Here is a 22,902-nt window from a genome sequence, read left to right as displayed (position 1 = left end):
ACAAGTGAAGCTTCAATTGACTGTGAGAATACACACAAGGCCTAGGAACCCTAAAGGAAGGGCAATGGATTGCATTAATTTAAAAAAAAAAAATAATCTATTCATTGTTCCCAAGAATTTGCAAAAGGAAATTCACTTTTTCATGAAAATCGATACTGCACACTCAGTGAACTGTGATCTAAGTAGATAAAAAAAGATGTTTCTACTTTTATTACTTGGTAAACACAGCAAAGTATCAATATCCATGAGCTGTAAAGGTTACATTATCTGTATTTCATCTGTTGGTTACAGATATTCTGGGTTCAGCCACGTATACTTCCTGTCCAAATTTTTTTCAAGTAGACACCACTTCTGAGAATTCTTAGAAAATTTGAAATAAAAGAGCGGAAGCTAGGTGCAGTTCAGACGCTGCTGATTTTCTTGAACAGAGAAAATTATGAGCTATGCTTACAGATATGTAAAAGAGAATACAATTCAGACAAGACAGAGGAAATGTTAAGTCTGGCTGAAGTTAAGCAGTAGTATCTCAAAAAGGAAAAAGTGGTATAACTTTTTACTCTACTGCCATGTCATCAGCACCCTGTAAGACTTGCAACTGTGAAAGCTTACAGTCAGCAGACTGAAGAAAAAGTTCTCTGAAATAATAGGAAAAATATAAATTGCAATGATTTTGCTTCCAGGTGAAATGTCCAGCCTCATCCCAACAGTCAAGTAAAGCTCCTACACAAAATTACTGGGACAATCCAACTCAGACATTCCAACAATCAAGCATTTCTAGAGTGATATGAATTCATTTTGTAAATACAAAATAATGTGTTTTTAGCAAACACATAAAATACCAGTGTATACTATTATTTTTACCATTGGGTGGGGATCTAAGCCATCCAGCATTCGTCTGACATTGTTTACAATCTCTCTGGTATCGTAGTTTGGAAGTTTGCAAGCCCATCCAGTACCAATTCCTTCAGCTCCATTTACCAATACCATAGGAATGATAGGAATATACCATTCAGGCTCTACACGTTGGTTGTCGTCATAAAGGAATTTAAGCAAGTTGTCATCCACTGATGGAAAAAGCAGCCTTGCTAAAGGGCTTTAAAAAAGAAAAAGAAAACTGTTTAACTTGTGTCCAGTAAGTACATAATGCTTTAACAGTCCATGCGTCCAGATATGATCTATTTGTATATTTTTCTCATGTCTTCCTTCCTCTTTCCAATTCTGAAGCTGAGAATACAATGTACATGTCTCCTGAGAAGAAGAAGTTCTTCCCAATGGAAGAGTGTGTTCATAACAGATGATACTTGTTTCCTTCACAGTAACACATGTACATGGTACACTAGTAATTGATGGCATTTAACATCTATAAAAATGTAATTCTTTGAAGCATTCAGAACACACAGTTCGATGTGACAGTAGGTCACATCCAGTAATAAAGCAACACAGCATGCAGATAGTTGCAAAACTTGGCTGTTTAATTGTAGGCCTAGCAGTCTCTGAAAATACTACAGAGGCTTTACTGGTGACTACTGTTTGCTCATGTAGACCATTGTCCTTGGTTAATACAATTTCCACCTCTCACGCAAAAAGGATAATGTACAAAACTAGGTTGCTACAGAAATAACATATATGAGGGAGGCATTAAAACCTGATACATTATGTATAAAGCTTACAATTAGAGGAAAAGAAGAAATTACAAGGAATTTTAGGAAAAAAGTCAAACCGAAATCAGGAAATAAAAGAACCAACATAACTTATACAATACTATCATTTATATTAAGGAACACATTCTAACGCTCTGCACGCCAAATTGAATTTCAAGGTGTTAGCTGTGAAAAAACAGAATAATTAAATTAGGCCCTCATTATTAGTAACATGTGTGTAATTTAGCTTGATATGCAGAAACTCATCCAAAAGCAAAAGAACCCATCACAACTTTCAAGTCTATGGTGAGCTGCAGGACTTATCACCAGGTAGCAATACACTTCTGTTGTGAAACTGAACAGATTTCACACTGAACAGGGAAACTGAAAGCTACTTCTGCAAGAAGTCACAATTTATGATCAGTAACTATAATAATCTGAGTGTTCTACACTTTCAGTCTTCAGCCTTATGATTCCAAGTTTAATTCCTCAAAAGCTACAATTCCCACAGTACTTCTGTGCATAGAAAATCATGCAAAAAAATCCATGAGCAAGAACACACTTATTAGATGTAAAGCAGAAGTTGAGCCTCTGCCAAAATATTCTAATCCTCCCTTATTCCTCTCACACAGAAAGAAAAAAAGTGTTGTGAAAGGATTCATTTGATAACAAGGCTTTTTAAAAGCATGCATTTCACTTTACATTTGTCTTTACCTTAACATGGTGAAAATGTAGCGAGGGCTGGCAGCATCCTTTCCACCATGAAGCCTGGTACCAAACTGACCAATAGGTTGTAGCAGATTCACATTGTTACTGCCAACAAAGTTCTGAGCCAAGTTGACAATAGTCATCATTAACGCTTGCTGCAAGAAATACATATTCATAGTAATAAGTATAAGAGATAGTCTTTCCTAATCAGCCAATAAAATAAATTTTTAATTCCTCAAAATTGTGTGACTAACCTGAATTGAATTTCAAAGAAATTATAAACCTATTACAAGAGCTGCTGGCAAAACATAATGCTTCCTCTTCCACAGCCACACTGCCTTCTTGTTTTAAGTGTATTTACATTCTGTGCTCATGAAAACTCTAAGCTTCCCAATTTTTTCTAAAGCCCTTCTCTGGAGGAATGAAAGGAGCACAAACTGACTGTGCAAACTATTACTCATTGCTTTTAAAGGGAGATAAGAAGGGATGGAGAGAGACTGTTAATATGGCAACTCCTGCTAAAATTTCAGATAAATAGAAACAAAACATGAGATAGAAACAATCTTAGTTCCAACAGATTCTTCTTGTTTTTGAAGAACAGTATATAATCTTCTTACCTTAAAAGATTATATTTCTTGTTTAAGACAAAAAGTGTCCTATTTACATAGTTCCTATCTTCCTGTGATTTGAGAATCTAGAAGTTACCCACATAATTAGCTATCTACCATTTTGCCACAACCCACAAACTATTTGGGATACACACTGAGCATAAAGACTTGGAAAAAATAGAAATATGCTGTCTTGTTAAGTTACATACTGTTTGGTTCATCTTCTTCAAAAGTAAATCTGTGATTAGTAGACTTATAGTCAATAGGTTTGCAATTTCAATACAATAAACATTCATGTAATATTTTATATAGGCTAAAAATCCTCACGACCTTACCATCTTTCATACTCACCTCCCCATGGTGATAAGCTGACATTTCAGCAACAGAACCAGCCAGCTGAGCAACCTTGACTTCACGTTTATCATTTCTCTTGAAGCAAGTAAATAAAACTTTGCGTTGCCCTGGTTTTAAACCTATTAAGAAGAATATCCCCCTTTCAACACATACACAAACTTATGTTTTTAAGTAATAAACTTGTTTTGTCTTATCTTAATTTCTAATGTATCAAAAGAAGCCTAAATGTTAAATAAAAAAAAAATCACATTGCAATATTAACAAAATAACAAATCAGTATTTCATTTCTTTTAAAATAATAGAAAATATTTTACCCAGCTGTAAAAGTTACCAGAAAAGTGGAAACAGAACCCTTTCAGCCAACCATAACTATGTAGCATAGAATCCATCATTCTCATAAATACCAACTTTATCCTCAGATAAAGGTTGTTTCTTTCCAGCCTCATCAGTAAAATCTTTTTCCCAAGAATATCAAAACAAATTCAGCAGTAACAACTGTAACTGTAGCTTACATATATATTAAAGCACTCTGAAATTTTATTTTTTGTGTGAAATTCTCAAATACTCCTTAAAATTCAACAAAAATATATGTTATTTTTCTCTCTTTTAGATCTATTAAAGAAAGAAGCCAGTCTCTTTGATCTGCTGATTTATTTTTATTGTTTAGGTACACTTTAAGTACAACATCTGTGTGGAAGGGATCACAACATTTTTTCTGCATGCCCTCTAGACCTGATAACCAGTGCTTATGGTCTACTCAGCGCTTTAATTCACAAAAATTTCTGAAATGCACTAAAATATTGCTACCTGTTACTATTGCTAATCTGGTTCAAATATAAGAGAAGGAAACTGATAAAAAGACACTGACTCCGATCTCTAATTCACTGAAATACGTAACATCCAATTTTATTTACAATGGGTCTGCATCATGTTTTCCTACCAAAAATCTATTGAATGTAGCAGACTTAGAGGATTTCCTTTACACAGGAGAATCAACAAGGGGTAGAAGTGGTAAACAGTAACTATGAAGAGATAACAAATATGTTCCTTCCTCGTCATTTTTTCTGAGATTTGCTACCAGACTAGCCTGCTATATATCACCCTATGATACTGAAGAAAAAAACCCAGCATTGCTAGAGTACCATACCTGCTGAACAGCTCACATATTCATACCCAGAATGCAGAACTGCAGTCAAAGTTGGCAGAAACACTAATAGCAATTATACATATATCATTTGTAAACTATTACATGTATAAAACTGTACATACTAGACGTGTATAATGTATATTACATATTAGAGTGTTATATATAATATCTGTATCACTGATAGCAACTACATATATGTATAATATTATACATACATACATTCTATTTTATACACACATAAAATATATATAAATAAATAAATATGTTCCCTACTCATTTTCTTACACTTCTGTAGACACAATCTTAGAGGACTTCAAATGAACAGTTATCTACTGTGAGTTCACTCTTTATTTTAAGTTTCAGTAAAACCATTCCGCTGTTTCTGAGAAAGCAGTCAGGGTAGAGTATGTTATAAGGAACAATGACCCTTTGAAACATGCAGCTCTATGGCGAATCTTGCTCCAGAGCAGTAAACTTTGAAATGCTTGCATAGAGACTGCCAGTCAATCCAAGTACCCAACTATGCGAGGAACTAAGTCTGGAGAAGGTGAAACAGAGGCTGACATTATTTGATTCCCTAGAGATGTATCTGCATGCCTAACCCAGCCTCATTCTGCAGCAGAGCTGGAGATCCATCCAACCAGGAAGCTACTACCCCTATCCACCTGTGAACTATCTTACTTTCTCATCTAAAATGCAAAAAGCTCTTGCTGCACGAATATTTTGACAGGAGTCTGTAGTGTCAAGATGGCTGACCACCTCCACTATAAAAAATGTACTGGAAAGTGGAGATAAATGTGGGGTTTTTTTATCTGTGTGAAATCTCAAGGCCTTTTTTTCTGTATCTTAGTGAGCATATGCATACTGTCAATAATATAGGCAGAAATTCCTGCTCATGCTGTCTGCAGATAGTTTTACAAATGAAGCTGTAGTGTAGCAAGCTGCTTCTCTAATGCTCACGCTACTGCAAAGGAACTTAGCAAACCTGATTGACAGAACCCTAGCAAGATTACAGGAAAAGTCAGTAACCACTGAAACACTGCCTGTGGCATCAGACTGAAGGGAAAAAACATTTGCATATTCATCTGCGCTCACCTGCCGACTTGAATTTTAATTATTATAAGCACTTAAAAGACTTGTTTTCTCTGACAGTTTGATTAGAAACAAAGCACTTGCATGGTCTAGGGAACAGGTCTGGTTAAGTAAAAAGGCTGCACAGGAACAGCTCAGACTTCTTCACAGAAGAAATACGGCAATTCCTTAACATATGAATGATAACAAACAAAAATATAAAAGTTCTTATTTCTCTACTTGAACGCATTGATTTGCAATACAAAGCACAGGCTTAAAACAACAATAAAGAGGAATGTTCCAACAAATCATAATGAATTATCAGCTTACCATCAACAAGGGAAGGAATAGATCTCTCATTGTCTGAATTTGAGAAAAGGATCAACTCCTTGTTAATGAAGTCATTGTAAGTCAAATGTTTTGTTGCTGTACCATATAAAAATTGCTGAAAAAAACCCACAAAACATTATTCATTCAATACAAAAACTACATTACATTGAAAGCTCACCCACCAGATTTATTACCATTATTTAGGACTCACCTCGGGAAGGCCATGTAGCCGACGCTGTCGCCTATCCTCCATGAAGTTTGTTAACCATTCTTTTCGGTCATCAATCTTCTTCTTACTGAAGGCCTGAAAAAATTCCAAGTACGCTAAATTATCAGCCAATACATGTTTCTGTAAATGTATTTTACTTTAGCCAGAATTTTAAGTGTACTGCACTATCTAATGAAGTATTCAGTAATACTTATTTGGACAAGATAATCCATATAACTAATGTTTACATTTAAGCAGCAGTACAAGCATATGACCTTTTGGACATGGTTACACAAGGTTTTTCAAACTGACAGATCTCTCACTGATAGTAATTTAGGTTTATATTATTTTCCTGAAATCTGTACATATTCAGACAAATCTTAACATTCTTATTCCTCGCTTCACATCAGAGTTGTCCTTTGATACACAAATTGAAAGGTGTTGGGATCTTCCCCCAAATAATTTTAATGTTGGGTTCATCATTTAGACTGAATTATAACCAGCTGTCATCAAGAAAATTAACTGAAGGTATTAGAAAAAATGCCCCACTCTTCTTGTCCTCTCCATGCCCTCTTTGCTCTGTCAGTCACAGAATGCCAGTAATTTGTAGCTGTTCTTGAGTGGCTGGCTCTGGTTCTCTTAAATGACAACTTGACAAAATTGACACTTCATGAAAAGACTAAGCCGGAATTTAGGTCTGCTGACTGAGAGCCTTAGTCTTCATGATGATAAGGCATCACTTTAAAGCAACAACTTATCACTGCAAGAGACACAGGAATGTTCTCAAAGACTGTCCTGTTACAGAAACAGAGTTCCCCTCCAGTGAGTTTCTTCTCCAGAAGACTGAGAAGAATACATAAAATCTGAATCTGTGGTTTAAACAGAATTTCAACTACTTTGGTAAAATTTTGTGAGTTATTGAAGTATTACCTCTTTTTTCCTCAAGGAATAGCATATACAGACTCCACCATGTCCCAGTTTCAACCATTCCCCTGCATAAAATATAGCCAGCAGCACTATCTTTTTTAAAGGACTCTACCTGGAGCATTCCAAGAGAGGTCAGTGAGTACTTCCATTTCCTTGGAGACCATGGTATTATATAATAAACAGTAAACCTTAGTAACTTACTCTCTGAGAAAGGGACTAAATTATATCAACCTGTTTTGCATTGAATTGACTTCCTTTGTGAACAAAGCTTGACAATTCACAAAGTCAGACATCTGAATGCTTAAGATTAGGCTTCTGTAAAAACATAACTGAATTCTTACAATTTTCTTCTGGGTCCCTGCAGTATAACTATAGTTTTTCTAGACCACTGAATTGACAAATGACCAAGAGCTGAATCAGCACAAAAATTATTTTAATAGACCCAAATCAGAATTAATAGAACAAAAAATTGAATTAAAATTATTCTTCTTTCTCCACTTAAAACTGCTCTTCTAAGACTGCATTTTCTAGCAAAAGAGTTCTTCAGGTTGCTGAAGGATTTCCTGCATGAAATAATTTTGTTTTCCTTGATTACAGTTATCGTGAGACCCAGTAGGGGCTATAATCTTACACCACTTATGCCCAGAGGTAAACTCGGAGTTGGGATTATAGCTATAGGCAGAGAAAATGTGGCGAGGAGTAGAAGTGAAACTGCTGTTAACAGCTCCAGTACTAGTCAGTAGCTGTTGCCAGTGTTACAGTTATGAGTAGCTCGATCCCGAACTGACAGAATACCATTTTAGATAATAATGAGGACCAGCTGTAACAGGCTATATGGCCCCAGATACCAGCCTGTATATGGGGGTCTACTTGCAGAAACAGAGCCCAGAATTTTAATGAGGGAGTTCAGGGTCTCTCCACTAATTGGTCTAATGTATATCCTTTTCCATCTAGATGAACACACTTCTCTGGGACGGGGAGCCACGCACATGGATTGTATTTAAGTGCATGTTTGACAGAAGTAAAATGAGTGGTACAAATAACTTCTGACACATCAGGCTGGTTTTCTCAAACAGATACCTACTGTATCTTTCTGCTACTAAAAACACAGCATTTTACTAGATCCACAATATAAGGAAAAAGTTGTTTTGTCTAAAATGGATATTTGCCCATTTTTATTTTTTCTCTCCTAACCCTTTTTCTCTATAATATCACCTACAATTAAAATAGTGAATTAAAGTAGATAGAAGGTGCAACATTTCTTGACAAAGTAGCTTATTTCCAGACAGTATATCCTTTATCCTTCCACAAGCTCTCTTTGAAAAACAAGTAATTTTCTGCACGCAACTATGTAAAAGATTTCAAATTCAAATATGTAGAACACATGCATGAGTACACATATGCCGCACTGATGTCTTCAATTAATAAATAGTACTTATCTGAACTTACCTGCTCGGTAACAAAATTCAGATCTCTAAGTAGATGTGAAACATCATTTGTTGGGGCTCAATTGCCATACTGAGACTACTTTTTTGCATGTTCTGTCTTGAAAAGCAAGTCTGAATATAAAGTCCCTTGATATCCACATCACACAAAACTGATCAAAGCTACTAAGCAGAAGGTAGATATGATTTTGTAGTGTGGATAAAGCTCTTATTCCAAAATTGAAAATATTTTCTGAAAGCTTCTTTCTCCTCCAAAATATTTTTTCCAGTTAATTAAAAAAAAAAAAAAAAAAAAAGAGGCAAACAAAAAAAAAAAGAAAAAAACCAAAACACACCCAAAACAAAACAACCCCACAAAAACAACAAAAAAACCCCAACAAACTGTTAGGACTACCTCTCATGTGCCACTTGCAGTAAGCAATGGAAACTACAATGTATCATATAGAAGCACTTTTCTAGTTCTTACCAGTGTAATGGCAGCATCATCTTCAGGACCAGCATATCGAAATAAGATCCGATGTCTCTCCATGTCAGCAAAATATTCTTTTGCTTCTTTAGCAGTGCTGGTACCCAAACCTGTACAATAAAAAAATAATTACTCCATATTCAAAGTCTAAATTTTATTCTTTTACCCCTCTTATTTTACTGGGAATATTATAAAATCATTAGAGAAAATACTACCATGAAAACAGCTACAAATAAAACTTCATAGCACCCATTGATTATGTGTTTTTAGATCGATGAGGTTCACTTATTTGTTTTTAAACAAACCTTTGTAGTATTTTATCTTCCATGCTTTATGATTCTCCATATGTTTCTTCCACTCATCAAATTCAGGAATACTATAGAATGAAAGTTCTTGCTTATTTTTGCTTGCCTTTAAAAAAAAAGACAAAAACAAACAAACAAAAACACAAAAAAAACCCTAATCAACTTTTCTGTTGCATCGTAAGTAATAAATGAAATCTCATTAATAGAACCCATACCTTTACAATGGGAGTGATGAATTCCTCAAGAAACCCATGTTTCAACAGTGATGGCCAATTGTGATGAATAAAATTGATCAACAAACCTTTTATGTGAGATCCATCCTGATCCTAAATCAAAACATTAAAATATGAGGCAATCTTACAAAATGTCAGATCTCCCAAAACCACCAAAAAAACCCACTCACTGCCCTCAATGCATCAAAACAATGTCTGTTGACAGAAAACATAGAAGGGAACGGTTAGTTTTAATTTGAATTCCAAACCGGAACTGGGTGTAAAAAAGCCACCTGCGAACGGCACTATCCCTGAACTAATAAATCAGTTCTTCCACAACAAGGGCACAGTTGAAACCCAAAGGATTCTTTGCCTGTGGCATGACTTCTCTGTGAGCTAGACAGCTCTCCCTGACACTATGGGGCTGAATCTTTGTGGAAGAAAGCCACAGCTTCCTGGCTCACAGCTCTCATTGGCATTAAGATGCTCGACAGTTCAACTTGTCTGAGAAAAAAATAACAAAGTTTCACAAATATCCAAAGCGTAGGTGTCCTGGACTTCTAAATCTCAACAATAGACACATGCTTAATGATTATTATCCAAACATAAGTGCCTGCATCCCAGTATCTCTCTGACTTCCTCGCATTACTACCTCATCTACTGTTCCATTTTGTACTTACTTTCAATATATTTTTGAGTTATCAAAAGCATTCTTGTTTACACATGTTTTTTATTATTACTCTGGCATCTCTGCCACTGTGCAGCAAAGTTCATTTTTTCATTTGGAGTAACCAAAACAACATAGAGATAAATTATTCCTATAAAGAAACCTCATACTTTAGAGATTCCCTCTGAATAAATCCATATTGTCATAACACAGAGGAAGGTTATAATGCACAAAAATGTAACCTACCGCATGGCAGCAAAACACATTTTAAGAAGCTGTGAATTTCAGACTAACCTGATCTGTCATGATCATAATTTTTCCATATCTCAAACTTTTCAGAGATTCTGGATCTTCATAACTTTTCTTGTACTGTAGTCCAACTATCTTGATTATGTTGTTTATTTCTGCATTTTCCATAATCTGTATTAAAAAAAGATATCTTCACAGTCAGTGTAAAAAGCAGAAATTCAGAAATATCCCATTTTAGCTGGGTTTAATAGTTATTTTTTCAATGCACCCCTACCTCAACTTCAGAATCTTTTTATTCCCAGCCCCCTTGCAGCCTTCACACTTGTAAATATTTCTTCTGTATATGTAAGTTCTCAAGACTGCACCCCTCCATTTCTGCTCTACAGCCAGAGCCCATTGGGTCCAGAAGGCAGGAACAAAAGCTCATGTAACAAAAAGTCATCTCACAAAACTGTCTTCTCTTTCCACTATTTCTAAGAGCATCTGCGACACAACTCTTATTACAGACTAAGTACAAAGGACAGTAGAAGTAATGCAATGGGGTAATGCTGCTGCTTTAACGTAGCCGGTACTTTATGAAATCCCAGCCACAAGCTTTTGATGGGGAAAAAAAAAAAAAAAAAAAAAAAGAAAAAAGAAGATCCAATCCTAGAAATCAAAAATAAACGGGAGACATCCATTTGTCAGCTAAAAGAAGATGACAAGACTACTTACCTGTTTGTGAGAAGCTTCTCGAACATTGAGAATTTTACCCCTGAGTGGGAATACTCCGTATCTGTCTCTACCAATAACACCTAAGCCAGAGACAGCTAAAGATTTGGCAGAGTCTCCTTCTGTTAATATTAACGTGCAGTCCAAGGAATGTTTGCCACCTTCAGTCCAGGAAGAAGTAGAAGCAAGCCAAAAAAAAACCAGAAAGTGTAACTTTCAAACTCAGATAACAGAAATACAGTTGAATCAGTCATTAATACTCTACATCAGTTAATTTAAATAAGCTGAATTTCTATTTTTAGGGATGGCCCTCCACATCCTTACCAATACACTATTGATTGCTATGGACAAAGAGCTAAATAGAGAAAATGGGATGCAATGGTGATGCATCTTACATAATGGTCCCCTCAAGTTGGCTCAAAAAAAAAAAAGAGATTGCTTCTGTACCTTTACCATTTCATTTTTCTAGTTGCTGATTTCTTATATACATTATGCATGCCTTGAGTTATATACAAGAGTTATTTCCCATTCTGCATTTCTCCTTTCTTCAGAGTGAATTTTCATAAGTAATTTATTAAATTACATTTTTGAGTGGGTTCTTTTTTTACTGTCAATTGGCTGAAGCCAGGCAACTATAAGAACTACTTGACAGAAAAGCTCTAGAGACCAGAACATTTACACTTATTATATGTTCTCAGAAATCTCTTGAACAGAAAACAAAATCTTTATTAACAGTGTGATTTTGATTCTACAAGACACATTGTATTTCAGTGCCTGTGTGTCCAGTGTGCTCAAAACTGGCATGACGTGTCTATTCTGTTTATTACGACTGTAATAGTTGAATAGATGTTCTAAATAATAAGCGGGCTCAAAAAAGAACCTACCCTTTCCAAGGGTGAAAATGCTCATTAAGCAGTTTTGTAATTTTATCAAGGCCAAGTGGTAGGAAAGACAGCAAAAATCTTCAAGGTGGTTGAGTCTCACCCACTCTTAGTAAGACAGTTTCACATATATTGTCATGTAAAATAGGTACTTTCATTTGCCTTTACCTGGTAGGTAAAACCAACACTGCACTTCCTATTACACAGAACTTACATTTAACAGCTTTGTTCTTTTGAATCAGACATATGGTTTAATATAATCTAAATTAGGCAGCTATTCACACTGTGTAAAAGGGTGTCAATAGCTACCATGCTGTCAGGAAGGTGGGACCCAAATACCAAGAAGAATACTAGTCTGCTGTTTTAGAATATATGAGAGCCTAAATGAACTGCAGAAAACACATCTGAATGTCATCCAGGTGCACTTTCTTCTGGAATGGATGCAATCATTAGCAATACATTTCATGGAAACACAATGTGCCAGGTATTTTCCTGAAAACAGCTCTAAAGAACTCAAACAGAAAACTACATGAACTGGCATGTTCAAAGAATGCTTTTATGCTTCATCAGATTTAGTAATCTAGCTGCTCCTTTACAATCCTCTATTCGTATTCCTGGTTCTTTATTTTTCATTTCTTTTCTACCCCTTCTCCTCCAACAAGCCATAGAACTATATATACCTTACCAAGATCTCAAGAAAGTGTGAATTATCAGGTATAGGACTCAGTACCTCTTTCTTTTCAGTGGGAGAGGAAATCTGCAGCAAGTACATTACTGTATAGATACATTTCTCTCCTATCCCTAAGCATTAACTGGTACTGATTCAAAAACTCAGTGGTACCTGGAACCCAAGAAACCTATGGATGGTGGACCTGAGTTAAAAATTCACTCCTGAAGTAAAAATAAAAACTAAAAATGACAGGGCGAATTAAAGCCAGACGGTTCTGTGGCCAGACACTATTCTATCCCAGCTGCACTGGACTACTTCAGTCCAACAACTGGCACCCGCTATTAGAAACCAAAGCCAAACCTGCTCCCTCATCTGCAAACATAAGCACCCCCTACGGTGCTTATGAAAGTGCAGTTCCTAGGATCCTTACAAATATTTATTTGTCCTGAAACATAACCACATCAAGTAAGACTACTATATTTTGCTGCTGTGAGATGTATGAAATGTCCTGAAACAACCTCCCTGAAACTATCTCCTCATGCACCAGTTAAACTTTTTCTCCACCTTATGTGGAGGTCTGAAATTATTTTGAAAAGACTATTCATAACTGCGTAACTCTTCATAATCTGCTTAGTCATGTGCACATTCATGGCAAACATTAATATAGCAAAGAGCTGAATTTTTTGGACCTAGAAGAATTGATTATCACTTCTCAAACACAGAAAGAACACGTGCAGCCCTTACTTCGCCTGAACTAAGAATCCCCAGTGGTTTCTTTTAAGATCCCAAAGACAAAAAGAAACATTGATAGTTCCCTAGTGTGTAATTTAAAGAATTTCCATTGCACCAGCACTTCCTTTTCCCTTATGTTAAGAAACATAAAATTTTCAGTCAGATGCAGTCACCAGCTAACAAACAACAAACACACATGCTCAGCCATACTGGAATAACTCTTCTGTATCACCTTCTGCCCCTTCCCTTTCTCAATTAAAGTAGCTTTTTATTGAGCTCAGAGGTCCTGATTATAATACTAGCTTACTTCTTGTGCAAAAGGAACAAAAATTTCCTATTGATTTTCAAGAGCAAACAAATTTTCCATATGGTACCTTCAGTCTCTAGAAAGAAAGGACTAAAGAACTCTTTACTAAATGTATTAGTTGTGATCCTCCAACTTAAAACATCTCTGCCAGAATATATAAACACTTCAGAAAGTCAGGCCAAGTGTGAATTTGACAACAAACATTGTATTCAGAAACTGAATGACTCTCTGCCTTCCTGAGGGCCCACCCCAAATGTGTAATGCCTTCAATGTGAAAAATATAGCATGTTCCAGATCTTCAATAAACCAATACCTGGGTAAGCTTCCTTGGGAGATGCAGATTTCCTGCTCCCCATACAAGACTAAGAGGCAGCAGAGAAATACCAGGGTAATAGGGATCCAAGCCATGGGAAACTTTAAGCATTGGTGCTGAGCCCAGATGAATCCCTACATGCCTTCTTAGCTGAGGAAGTTTCAGGGTGAAAGGCAATGTAATATTTTATTAGCTCCCCTGTTTGAGGTTCTTCCATCCCTTCACTCAGTTAAAAAAACTGACTAAGAAGTGATTTTGAAGCCCAGTCTCTAAAGCAGAGCTAAAACAAAACTATGAAGAAAGTGTATCCAAAATCATTAGTGATGTTATTTATGAGCACTAGGCTTGACATCAATAAAAACACAGCATTTCTCCAAGCACATGATCTTATAGGCATGAAAAATACCAGGAGCATGCATCTGACTAAGGAATACAAATTCCACAGGCAAACACTAGTTAAAGGAGACATGATTATCAACTTTTGAGGCAAAATATGACATCTGAATAACTGGAAAAATAAAACAATACTGAAGAAAACTTAATAAAAAAAAAAATAAACTGAGTTCAAGAAATCAAAACGAAAGGGAGGAAAATAAAATGGAACTCACTATCTAATCAAGTCATCTTTGACTTGAACGCTTGAAGCTCAAAAAAAAAGCCTCTTTACCATCCTTATATGCTTTTACCTAGTTAACCCATTCACCTACTTCACTGCAATTTCTCGATCTTTGCTTAATGTAAGGATGTATTAAAAATCAAGTAACATTAACATAGACTGGCAACATTTCAAGCTCTTTAGTCATATGTGCCCCTCAGGTAATTCAAGGACAGCTCCCATCCCATTGCTATTGGCACAAAGATTGCCAGCTGATCCTGATTCCTATCTGTGCTGGGAAGCACGCCAGCAGAGATTGCCAGTTTGCCCTACATCCCCAGACAGTAACCTAATGGCATTTAAAGTCTCATGAAAAAAAGTCTCTTGACCCATTCCCTCAGGTCTGCACACTATGTGATCTACTTCCTGTAGCTTGTGACCCTATAAAGATTCTGATCTTTTTATATTAGAAAGGTCAAGACTAGTCACCTCCAAAATAGAATATTGGTAACACTATTTAGCTGGAAACCACAATTAGAAAACACACGCTCTTTCAATATGGAACTAGACTGCCACTTCTGTTCAGTGTTATTTATTCTCTACCCTAGAGAGGACAATGTTCCTAATATCAAACTCACCATCACACTTTAACTACAGCTCTAGAGAGTTTAGAAAACTTGAAAGATGATGTCTGTGAAAAATCTATGAAATGATAAAGACATTAAAAATAAGTGCTCTTACCAGCATCATTAGCGTCATCCAGTTTTGGAATGCCCTTGATTTTACTGTGTTTCACTGACGAACATTTTTTGTTCAGCTGAGTTTGTGCCTTAAATTTGACCCAGTTCAAAATACTCTCTATAATACCACAGTTGGAGGCCTATAAGCAACAGATCAGAATTGTGGATGAGAAAAGTAAAGCTTCACACAGCAGACTCTTATCTTCCAATTTTAATTTGCTGATCTAACACAGTTTCTCAATATCCTCTGAATTTTAAAAACTGCAACGTACATAAGGCCAGAGAATGAACCAAAATTCCTCCACCCCATTTTCATAGTATGCTAAATGTCACTAGGGTATCATAATGCACTAATTATTCTTCTACTACATAACATACATACACTTGATCCAGTATGTCAATTCCTGCTTCACAGAAATTAAAAAAATACTCTTTACTTACTGCTTTAAAAAATTTCTCAGATAGCTGGCACTTGGACCCAAAACTTTTAGGCTGCAATGTCATGTTTTCCTTTGTCTGGGAATCAAACGATGGGTTTTCAATCAAGCAATTAACAAAAACCCATATATGATTCTTCACCTGTTGAAAACATAGAAAACAATTTACTCAACAAAATTACCACATCCATCTCTTTCAGTATTTTTGTATAAAGTCACTTGCCTGAAATGGTTTCACAGAAACTCCAGCTTTATTCTTCTTTTTCACCACTTCTATCAGTTTGCCCACAACCTGATCCACCACATAATCAACGTGCCTACCACCCTTAAAAAGGGAAGAAGGAAAAAAGAACAAAACCATTTAATTTCCTAATAACTTTTAGCCTTATTAACAAAGTTCTGTACTGATACTTAAATTTGAAAATCCATGCACATTATGCTGCAGCATAACAAAGGAAAAATTGTTTTTCATGTCATTCAGTTGTCATACAAGTGAAGATGATAGATATTACAGGGAACAGAAGAAGCAGGAGATCTTTCATTCACTGTACAGTGGTAGACTTCAAATGTAGCTGCTTAGACCTTAAGTATATGGCAGATCTGAACATTACTCTGTAGCACTGGGACGGTACCTTCAACACTACTGGCTGTGAATAGGTATCTTTCTAACATGCAGATGAATAACCTTGAACTGAAAACACCACACATTCATTCATCAAATTAAATGTTTCCCATTTGGTTCATTAAAAAAATTTCAAGAGTTCACCCTCAGATATGCAGCACCCATGCGTATTCCTTCTCAAAAGTCATCTCGCCTTTTCTTATTTGTATTTACAGAACTCTAAATAAACACTATTAGCATTCTTTGCTAGCCTTGGACTTCTATTAGGGCAAACAGAGAGCAAACTGAAAATAGCCAACCACAAGACCCAGAAAACTCTAGAAGAACAGAGCAAGATAACCTTAAGGAGATAAAACAGTTCTCCTTAAAAATCACCAGTGGCTAAACCTGCTCCAAATCCATACCTGATACAGGAGCTATATAATAGAGCATACAGCTAAGCATGGGCTGGCAAACCAACCCCTTAGGAGACCACGGGGCAATAACTTGTAGCTACATAATCATGTTGCCACCTGTCTTGTAGCAAACAAGAGCAGTCAGCTGGAGTCCCATAGAGTTACTGGCCAAATGAAGAGAAAAAATGGCATATAAGCAATTTCTTGTATCATCAGAGAGGGGAAAAAAAGTCTGCTGCACTGTAAGAGCTGAAAGTGAAACTTTCACAGTGCCTGTCAAAATTCTTTACTTTGCCATAGAAAATAGAGGGACTCTTGAGTACTGGTTATCCTTGCTTAAGGCCTTTCCAACTAGACATTTCAAGTGAAGCCAATATTGCAAGAAAACTTGTGGTGGAGGCAATGTATTCACGTCCGAACTATGAACCCTAGCACAACAAACCCTGAGGATTAAATACTTACTTCTGTACTTAACCTTTGGAAGTAATAAGTCAGAAAAATTATCTTTTTGAAGCCATATATAACTCATGCTTTGCAATACGGCAGGGAGATGAAAATACCTACTATTTTTGATGTTTAAATAGTGTTTTTACCATTGATGAAATTCAGTGTAAACACAGAAGCACTAAACATTTGAACACCTTCAGACGGTGCCCCAAAGCTCCTATTACCTACTTTAACTACTCTTTGAACTTAAAAGCAGCTAAAAAGAAAAAAAAAAAAAAAAAAGGAAAAAAAAAGGAAAAAAAAAGGAAAAAAAAAGGGAAAAAAAAAGGAAAAAAAAAGGAAAAAAAAAGGAAAAAAAAAGGAAAAAAAACCCAACCCAAACCAAACAAAAAAAACCATCAAAACAGAACAAAAAAAAAAAAAAAACAAACAACAAAAAAACCCTCCAAAAACAACACAACCACAAACATAATGCTAGGAGACAAGTAATTTTGAGATTAAATTGCTTGGAAAATAAATGCATTTCACATAAGCTTTCTAGGAAAACATGTCTATTATAGATATATTACATCTTAACAATGACTACTGATTTACATATGTAAAAGAAACCTAAAAGTTATGGAGTACATTCTATAATGCAGAAGGAAGTAACCTGAATCAGAACAACTAGTAAAGACTAGACAAGAACACTTCAGTAGGAAGGAACCTACGACAATCATCTAGTCCAACTGCCTGACCACTTCAGTGTTGACCAAAAGTTAAAGCATGTTGTTAAGGGCATTGTCCAAATGCCTGTTCAACACTGACAGACCTGGGCCATCAACCACGTCCATTGGGAGCCTGTTCCAGGGTTTGAACACACTCTCAGTAAAGAAATGTTTCCTAATGTCCAGTCTAAACCTCCTCTGGGGCAGCTTTGAACCATTCCAATGTGTCCTGTCACTAGATACCAGGGAGAAGAGCTCAGCACCTCCCCTCCTCAGGAAGCTGCAGACAGTAACAAGGTCACCCCTCAGCCTCCTTCTCTTCAGACTAGACAAACCCAGTGTCCTCAGTCACTCCTCATAGGACATGCCCTGCTGTCCCTTCACCAGCTTTGTTGCCCTCCTCTGGATGCATTCAAGGACCTTCACATCCTTCTTAAATGGTGGGGCCCAGAACTGCACACAGTAGTCAAGGTGAGGCTGCACCAATACTGAATAAGGGCGGGACAATCATCCCTTTTGACAACTGGTTCTGCCATGTTTGATGCCCCCCAGGACATGGTTTGCCCCCTTGGCTGCCAGGGCAAGACACACTGGTGGCTCCTATTGAGCCTGTTGCCAACCAACACCCCCAGATCCCTTTCCACAGGGCTGCTCTCCAGCCACTTCCCCTCCCAGTTTATACTTGTGCCCAGCACTACTCCATCCCAAGTACAGAATCCAGCATTTTGACTTGTTAAATTTCATCCCATTCACAATTGCCCAATGCTCCAATCTATCCAGATCCCTCTGCAAGGCCTCCTGCCCCTCAAGAGAGTCAACAGCACCTCCCAGTTTCCTATCATCAGCAAACTTGCTCACAGTACATTCAACTCGTGCATCCAGACTGCTGATAAATACATTGAACAGGACTGGCCCTAGAACTGAGCACTGAGGGAACACACTAAAACAGCACAAACTTGTATCACTGATAAAACATTCCAGATTAGGAAGAGCAACTAGTATTTGAAGGTAGGTATCCTGTTGTCTTATAGGGAAAAATCACTACTGAAATTGTCTAAACTAATAGCAATAAATATGTTTAAATTATTTACAAGTCCAAGGTGACACAACTTCCCTTACAGTCAAAATAGAAGGCTTTCTTCAGAAATATGTCAAAAATAGGAACAGTCCTAAAGCCCTGGGTATCTAAAAACTGTTTATATTTTTGATTATTCAAATGCTTTGCTTTAGATTTATAGACAAAAAGGTACAAATAATAAAATGCTAAATTCTAGTGGGTGTTATACAAAGTTCATAATACTCTGACTAAAATCTATTATCTTGTAACAAAGAATGAAGTGATTTTGGGCATATCGTATACGATTAAACCACTCCTAACTCAGTGCTCAATATTTTACACAGAAGATCACCCTTACTTAATATCAATTAGTGCCTTAGAAAAACACAGACTAAATGATGGTTCCTGTTCAGACCAATTTGCATTAGGACAGACAAAATAAAGAAAAATACATCTATGCAGACATTCATCATCAGGTAACAAGCAGAAAACTTTCTTTAAAGCTGTTTTAAAAACAGAACTGAGAAGAAAAAAGTTTTTGATGGGTAAAAGGAAGTATAGGATAGATAAGAAATAAGACAGGCAAAAAACCGAAACCAAGAATAAACAGCAGCAAAAAAAGAAAGAGGAAAAGTACGAACTAGCAACCAAATCCCAAAAGTTTTAAGGCGGAGTATGCATCTGAAAAGGCTGAAGATGATGTAAAGTGGTTGAATTGATGGGAGTTAGTAACTGTGTTCTCAACTTCACTCAGAAAGTAGAGATGAAAATAAAAAAAGAGAGCAAGTACAAAAAAATAGCTTAAGATGATAAGTATTATTAGTCATAATGAAAACCAGTACTTCTACTTCAAAGAAACCATCTATGCTTTCTGTCAGTCTCTAGAGTCACCTACTAAACAGCAACACAAACCACTAGTGTGTTTTAGAAGCACCATACATAAAACTAGGTTTTCATCACATTTCTTCTTAAACACAAACAAACAAGCAAAAATCCAAACCCAACCCTGAAACACCAAAATTAACACACAACAGGTTTTATTCACATCTGGATGACAGTTTCAGCATAGGAGAGTTCAAGTGAAAGTTGATACGTCAACATCCTACCACTTCAAAGAAAAAGAAAACCATTTCCAAACTGTAAAGAAAACCTATAACAGGAAAACATCAAATTGCACGTTTAAAAACACATACTGCATTGGAATGGCAATTATAAAGTGCATTACTTTTACTCATCACATTACTAGAAACTTATGGTTACAGGAATATGTCAGTAAATTTTTATATTTACGTTAGTAATATTTTGTTTTCAATTTTAGCACCTCGAATATTTTGCTAAAACTAACAACTGACACATCAAAAATAAGCTACTTACCAGCAATTCTTGTTCTTAAAATACATTAGTTACTATAACAGTTCCCCATTCCTGTGTCCATTCTTAGTGTGTAGCATTGAGTGAGGGATGTTCAGAGCTCAAAGTTGGGAACCTTTCAAGCATCTCACCAGTAGGTGGCACATTTACCCACTATAGAAGCATAACAGCCTATAACTGCCCCAACTGTCAGTACATTTTAATACAAGACAAAAAAAGAAAAATACCCTCTAAATCTAGAGGGCTGTCAATGATTATTATGACTACTGTGTTATGAGAAAGAGCACTAAAACTGCATAACCTCCTTTTCCCAGAAGGTAAACATTGTGACTGAATCCCTGCCTTACAAACTTCAAGATGCAAAGATATCTAATTAAATGATAACAACTAAAATCTTAAAAATTAAGCTTAGACTGGTTCCTATATACATTCTATTCATATTGTCATCAATAGCCAACAGCCTCAATTAATTCTGAGGTAAGCCATGTTTACATTCTACAGACAGATAAATGGCTCATACAGCAAACAAATTCAGCAGCTAATTATAATTTTGAAATTTTCATTCAATTAGCTATACAAATAAAATCCTATTTTGTATTTGTTTTCCACTATGTTTATTTTTTTAGAATAAATCTGAAAACATCAAGCTCTGGAATGGTCCTGAATTTCTCGCTGAACTCCAGCAGATATTAACAGGTTGGGATACTCTCTCCACCCTAGTCCACTATCTGACGCTGCAATCGTATTAGCTGAGCATTTCTGCTAAAATGATTAGTAGTATTAGTTAGCAGCGCCACCATATTAAAAATATCATTACATTATTATATTAATAGCTGAAGTTTCTACTACAGTTGCTGCTGGAAATTGAGAACTTGAGAAGACCATGTTTAATCAGTTTATATACAAGTTTAACCAAAAGGTTATCTGCACAAGCGGAATAGCTACAAGTTTGCTTTCAAATCCTGCGTCAGAGCCTGAAATCAAATTCTGTGGTGGTCCACTGTGGCAAAATTGTGAATAAATTGGGACCTGACCAAGGTAACAAATTCAAAAGAATAAAACTAGGGAGTTGTGCCTCAACATACTGCCTGACCTTCTGCACACCCCTCAAAAAAGCCCCATCAATCTAAAAAGAACTTCTTCAGAATTTAAAGCAAGTTTAAAAAACTTGGCAGGGAAGTTACGGGAAATTTATCCAGAAACAGAAATGAAAAGCTTTCAGCAAACAGCGATAAATAACCAAAAAACAGCTGAAATGAGCTCCTCACCTGTTAGCAGATAAGGGGACAGGCAGTTGACGCAGTTAGTTACTAGCCATTATGTCTCATCAGTGAGTAGTTGCACATCAATTGCTGGTGAGGTGGTTCACCGGCCCCGAACATTCCACATCCAGTCACACACATAAGGCATGGATCGGGAGAGTGGGAAAAACTAGAAATTACAACACTTACCTTTGAAGAATACACAGTACTTTTTCTATGAATTTTCTTAAAGAATATATGATAATAATGTATGTGTAACTGCATGATGGGTGAAAATTGATCCAAAAGAGTCAAATTCAAAATATTTGAAGTAAACATATGCAAAATATTTAACTTAGGAGTCAATAAGTATTCATTTTTTTTTCAAACACATTTTCTTCACCTGATTATTAAACATTATTAAGTTCCCCTACATTGGCAGCTTCGTACACCTTTAAGGTCATGCTATTTTTCTTCTTTATGTTGCATAAAGAGGCCTGAATGAAAACTAAGTTTTAACCTTTCAAATACCAGAGATGTTCATTATTCTTATTTTTGGCAAATTTGCAAGTTTACAATAAGCATTTTATTAAAATGCACACTTAAAGTAAACACTCTACAATGAAATAGACTGTCCCTCTTACCACTGAATGCTGATTCAGCTACATTGAAAATGACACTGCAAGAAGGTACGTAGTAAAAATTATATACCAAAACACTGGCTACACATCATCTACCACTGAGATTAACAGTGATAGTTCTGGGTGCCCACCTATCCACTGGTGCTTATGAACCACTTGTGCTACCATTGACTTTTCTTGTTTGACTCTTCTAGAAAAGATCTGAGCAAGGAGGGTTTTTTAAGTGTCTGATTACAAAGTCTTATCTTTCTTATTTTTTGGGGAAGCTCATGGTTAAGATTCCCAAAAATCAGCCTCACCAACCACTAGAATTGTTTGACTGTCATTAGATCACTCACCTGGTGTGATCTCTGAAGAGCAGAAATGACAATGATCCCTAGTGGATCCCAGATCCCTAAACCTGGGCCATGCCAAACTGGCATAAATGAGAGTTACGCTAGTTGATTTCAGGAGATCACCTTTGTGCCTGACCACCCCAGCAACGTGAGAAGCACAAAGATTGTACTTTAGTATGCTGAGCATATTGCTGTTTCATCATAACTGGAGATTTGCTGTGATATCATTTCACTACTACTATAGTTGCTAATAAGTACAGAGAACACCTAGATCCTCTTATATAGGAACACAAATAAAAGAAAATTGATCTCAACATTTCAGGCCAGTTTTATACATCATAAAGCAATAAATGAAAAGCCATT

At 36.2% G+C, this 22,902-nt stretch overlaps 1 protein-coding gene across 2 annotated transcripts in view; it reads right to left on the bottom strand.

Moving 5' to 3' along the window:
• Window positions 1-22,902, bottom strand: part of TOP2B (DNA topoisomerase II beta) — a 64,466-nt gene that overhangs the window by 15,567 nt on the left and 25,997 nt on the right. For both annotated transcript variants that reach the window (XM_082046109.1, XM_082046110.1), the window contains exons 9-21: window positions 15,947-16,048; window positions 15,728-15,865; window positions 15,288-15,426; window positions 11,052-11,209; window positions 10,383-10,508; window positions 9,425-9,535; window positions 9,210-9,315; window positions 8,905-9,014; window positions 6,070-6,162; window positions 5,859-5,973; window positions 3,308-3,429; window positions 2,355-2,503; window positions 862-1,093 (exon numbers count right to left, since the gene is read on the bottom strand). In XM_082046109.1, coding sequence (XP_081902235.1) covers window positions 862-1,093; window positions 2,355-2,503; window positions 3,308-3,429; window positions 5,859-5,973; window positions 6,070-6,162; window positions 8,905-9,014; window positions 9,210-9,315; window positions 9,425-9,535; window positions 10,383-10,508; window positions 11,052-11,209; window positions 15,288-15,426; window positions 15,728-15,865; window positions 15,947-16,048 — 1,701 coding nt within the window. The remainder of the gene's footprint in view (window positions 1-861; window positions 1,094-2,354; window positions 2,504-3,307; window positions 3,430-5,858; window positions 5,974-6,069; window positions 6,163-8,904; window positions 9,015-9,209; window positions 9,316-9,424; window positions 9,536-10,382; window positions 10,509-11,051; window positions 11,210-15,287; window positions 15,427-15,727; window positions 15,866-15,946; window positions 16,049-22,902) is intronic.

This window comes from Streptopelia decaocto, assembly GCF_964273445.1.
Source record: "Streptopelia decaocto genome assembly, chromosome: 2".
NCBI classification, from domain to species: Eukaryota; Metazoa; Chordata; class Aves; order Columbiformes; family Columbidae; genus Streptopelia; species Streptopelia decaocto.
Note: the sequence above shows the minus strand (reverse complement) of the source record. Positions and strands in the feature narration are given on the sequence as shown.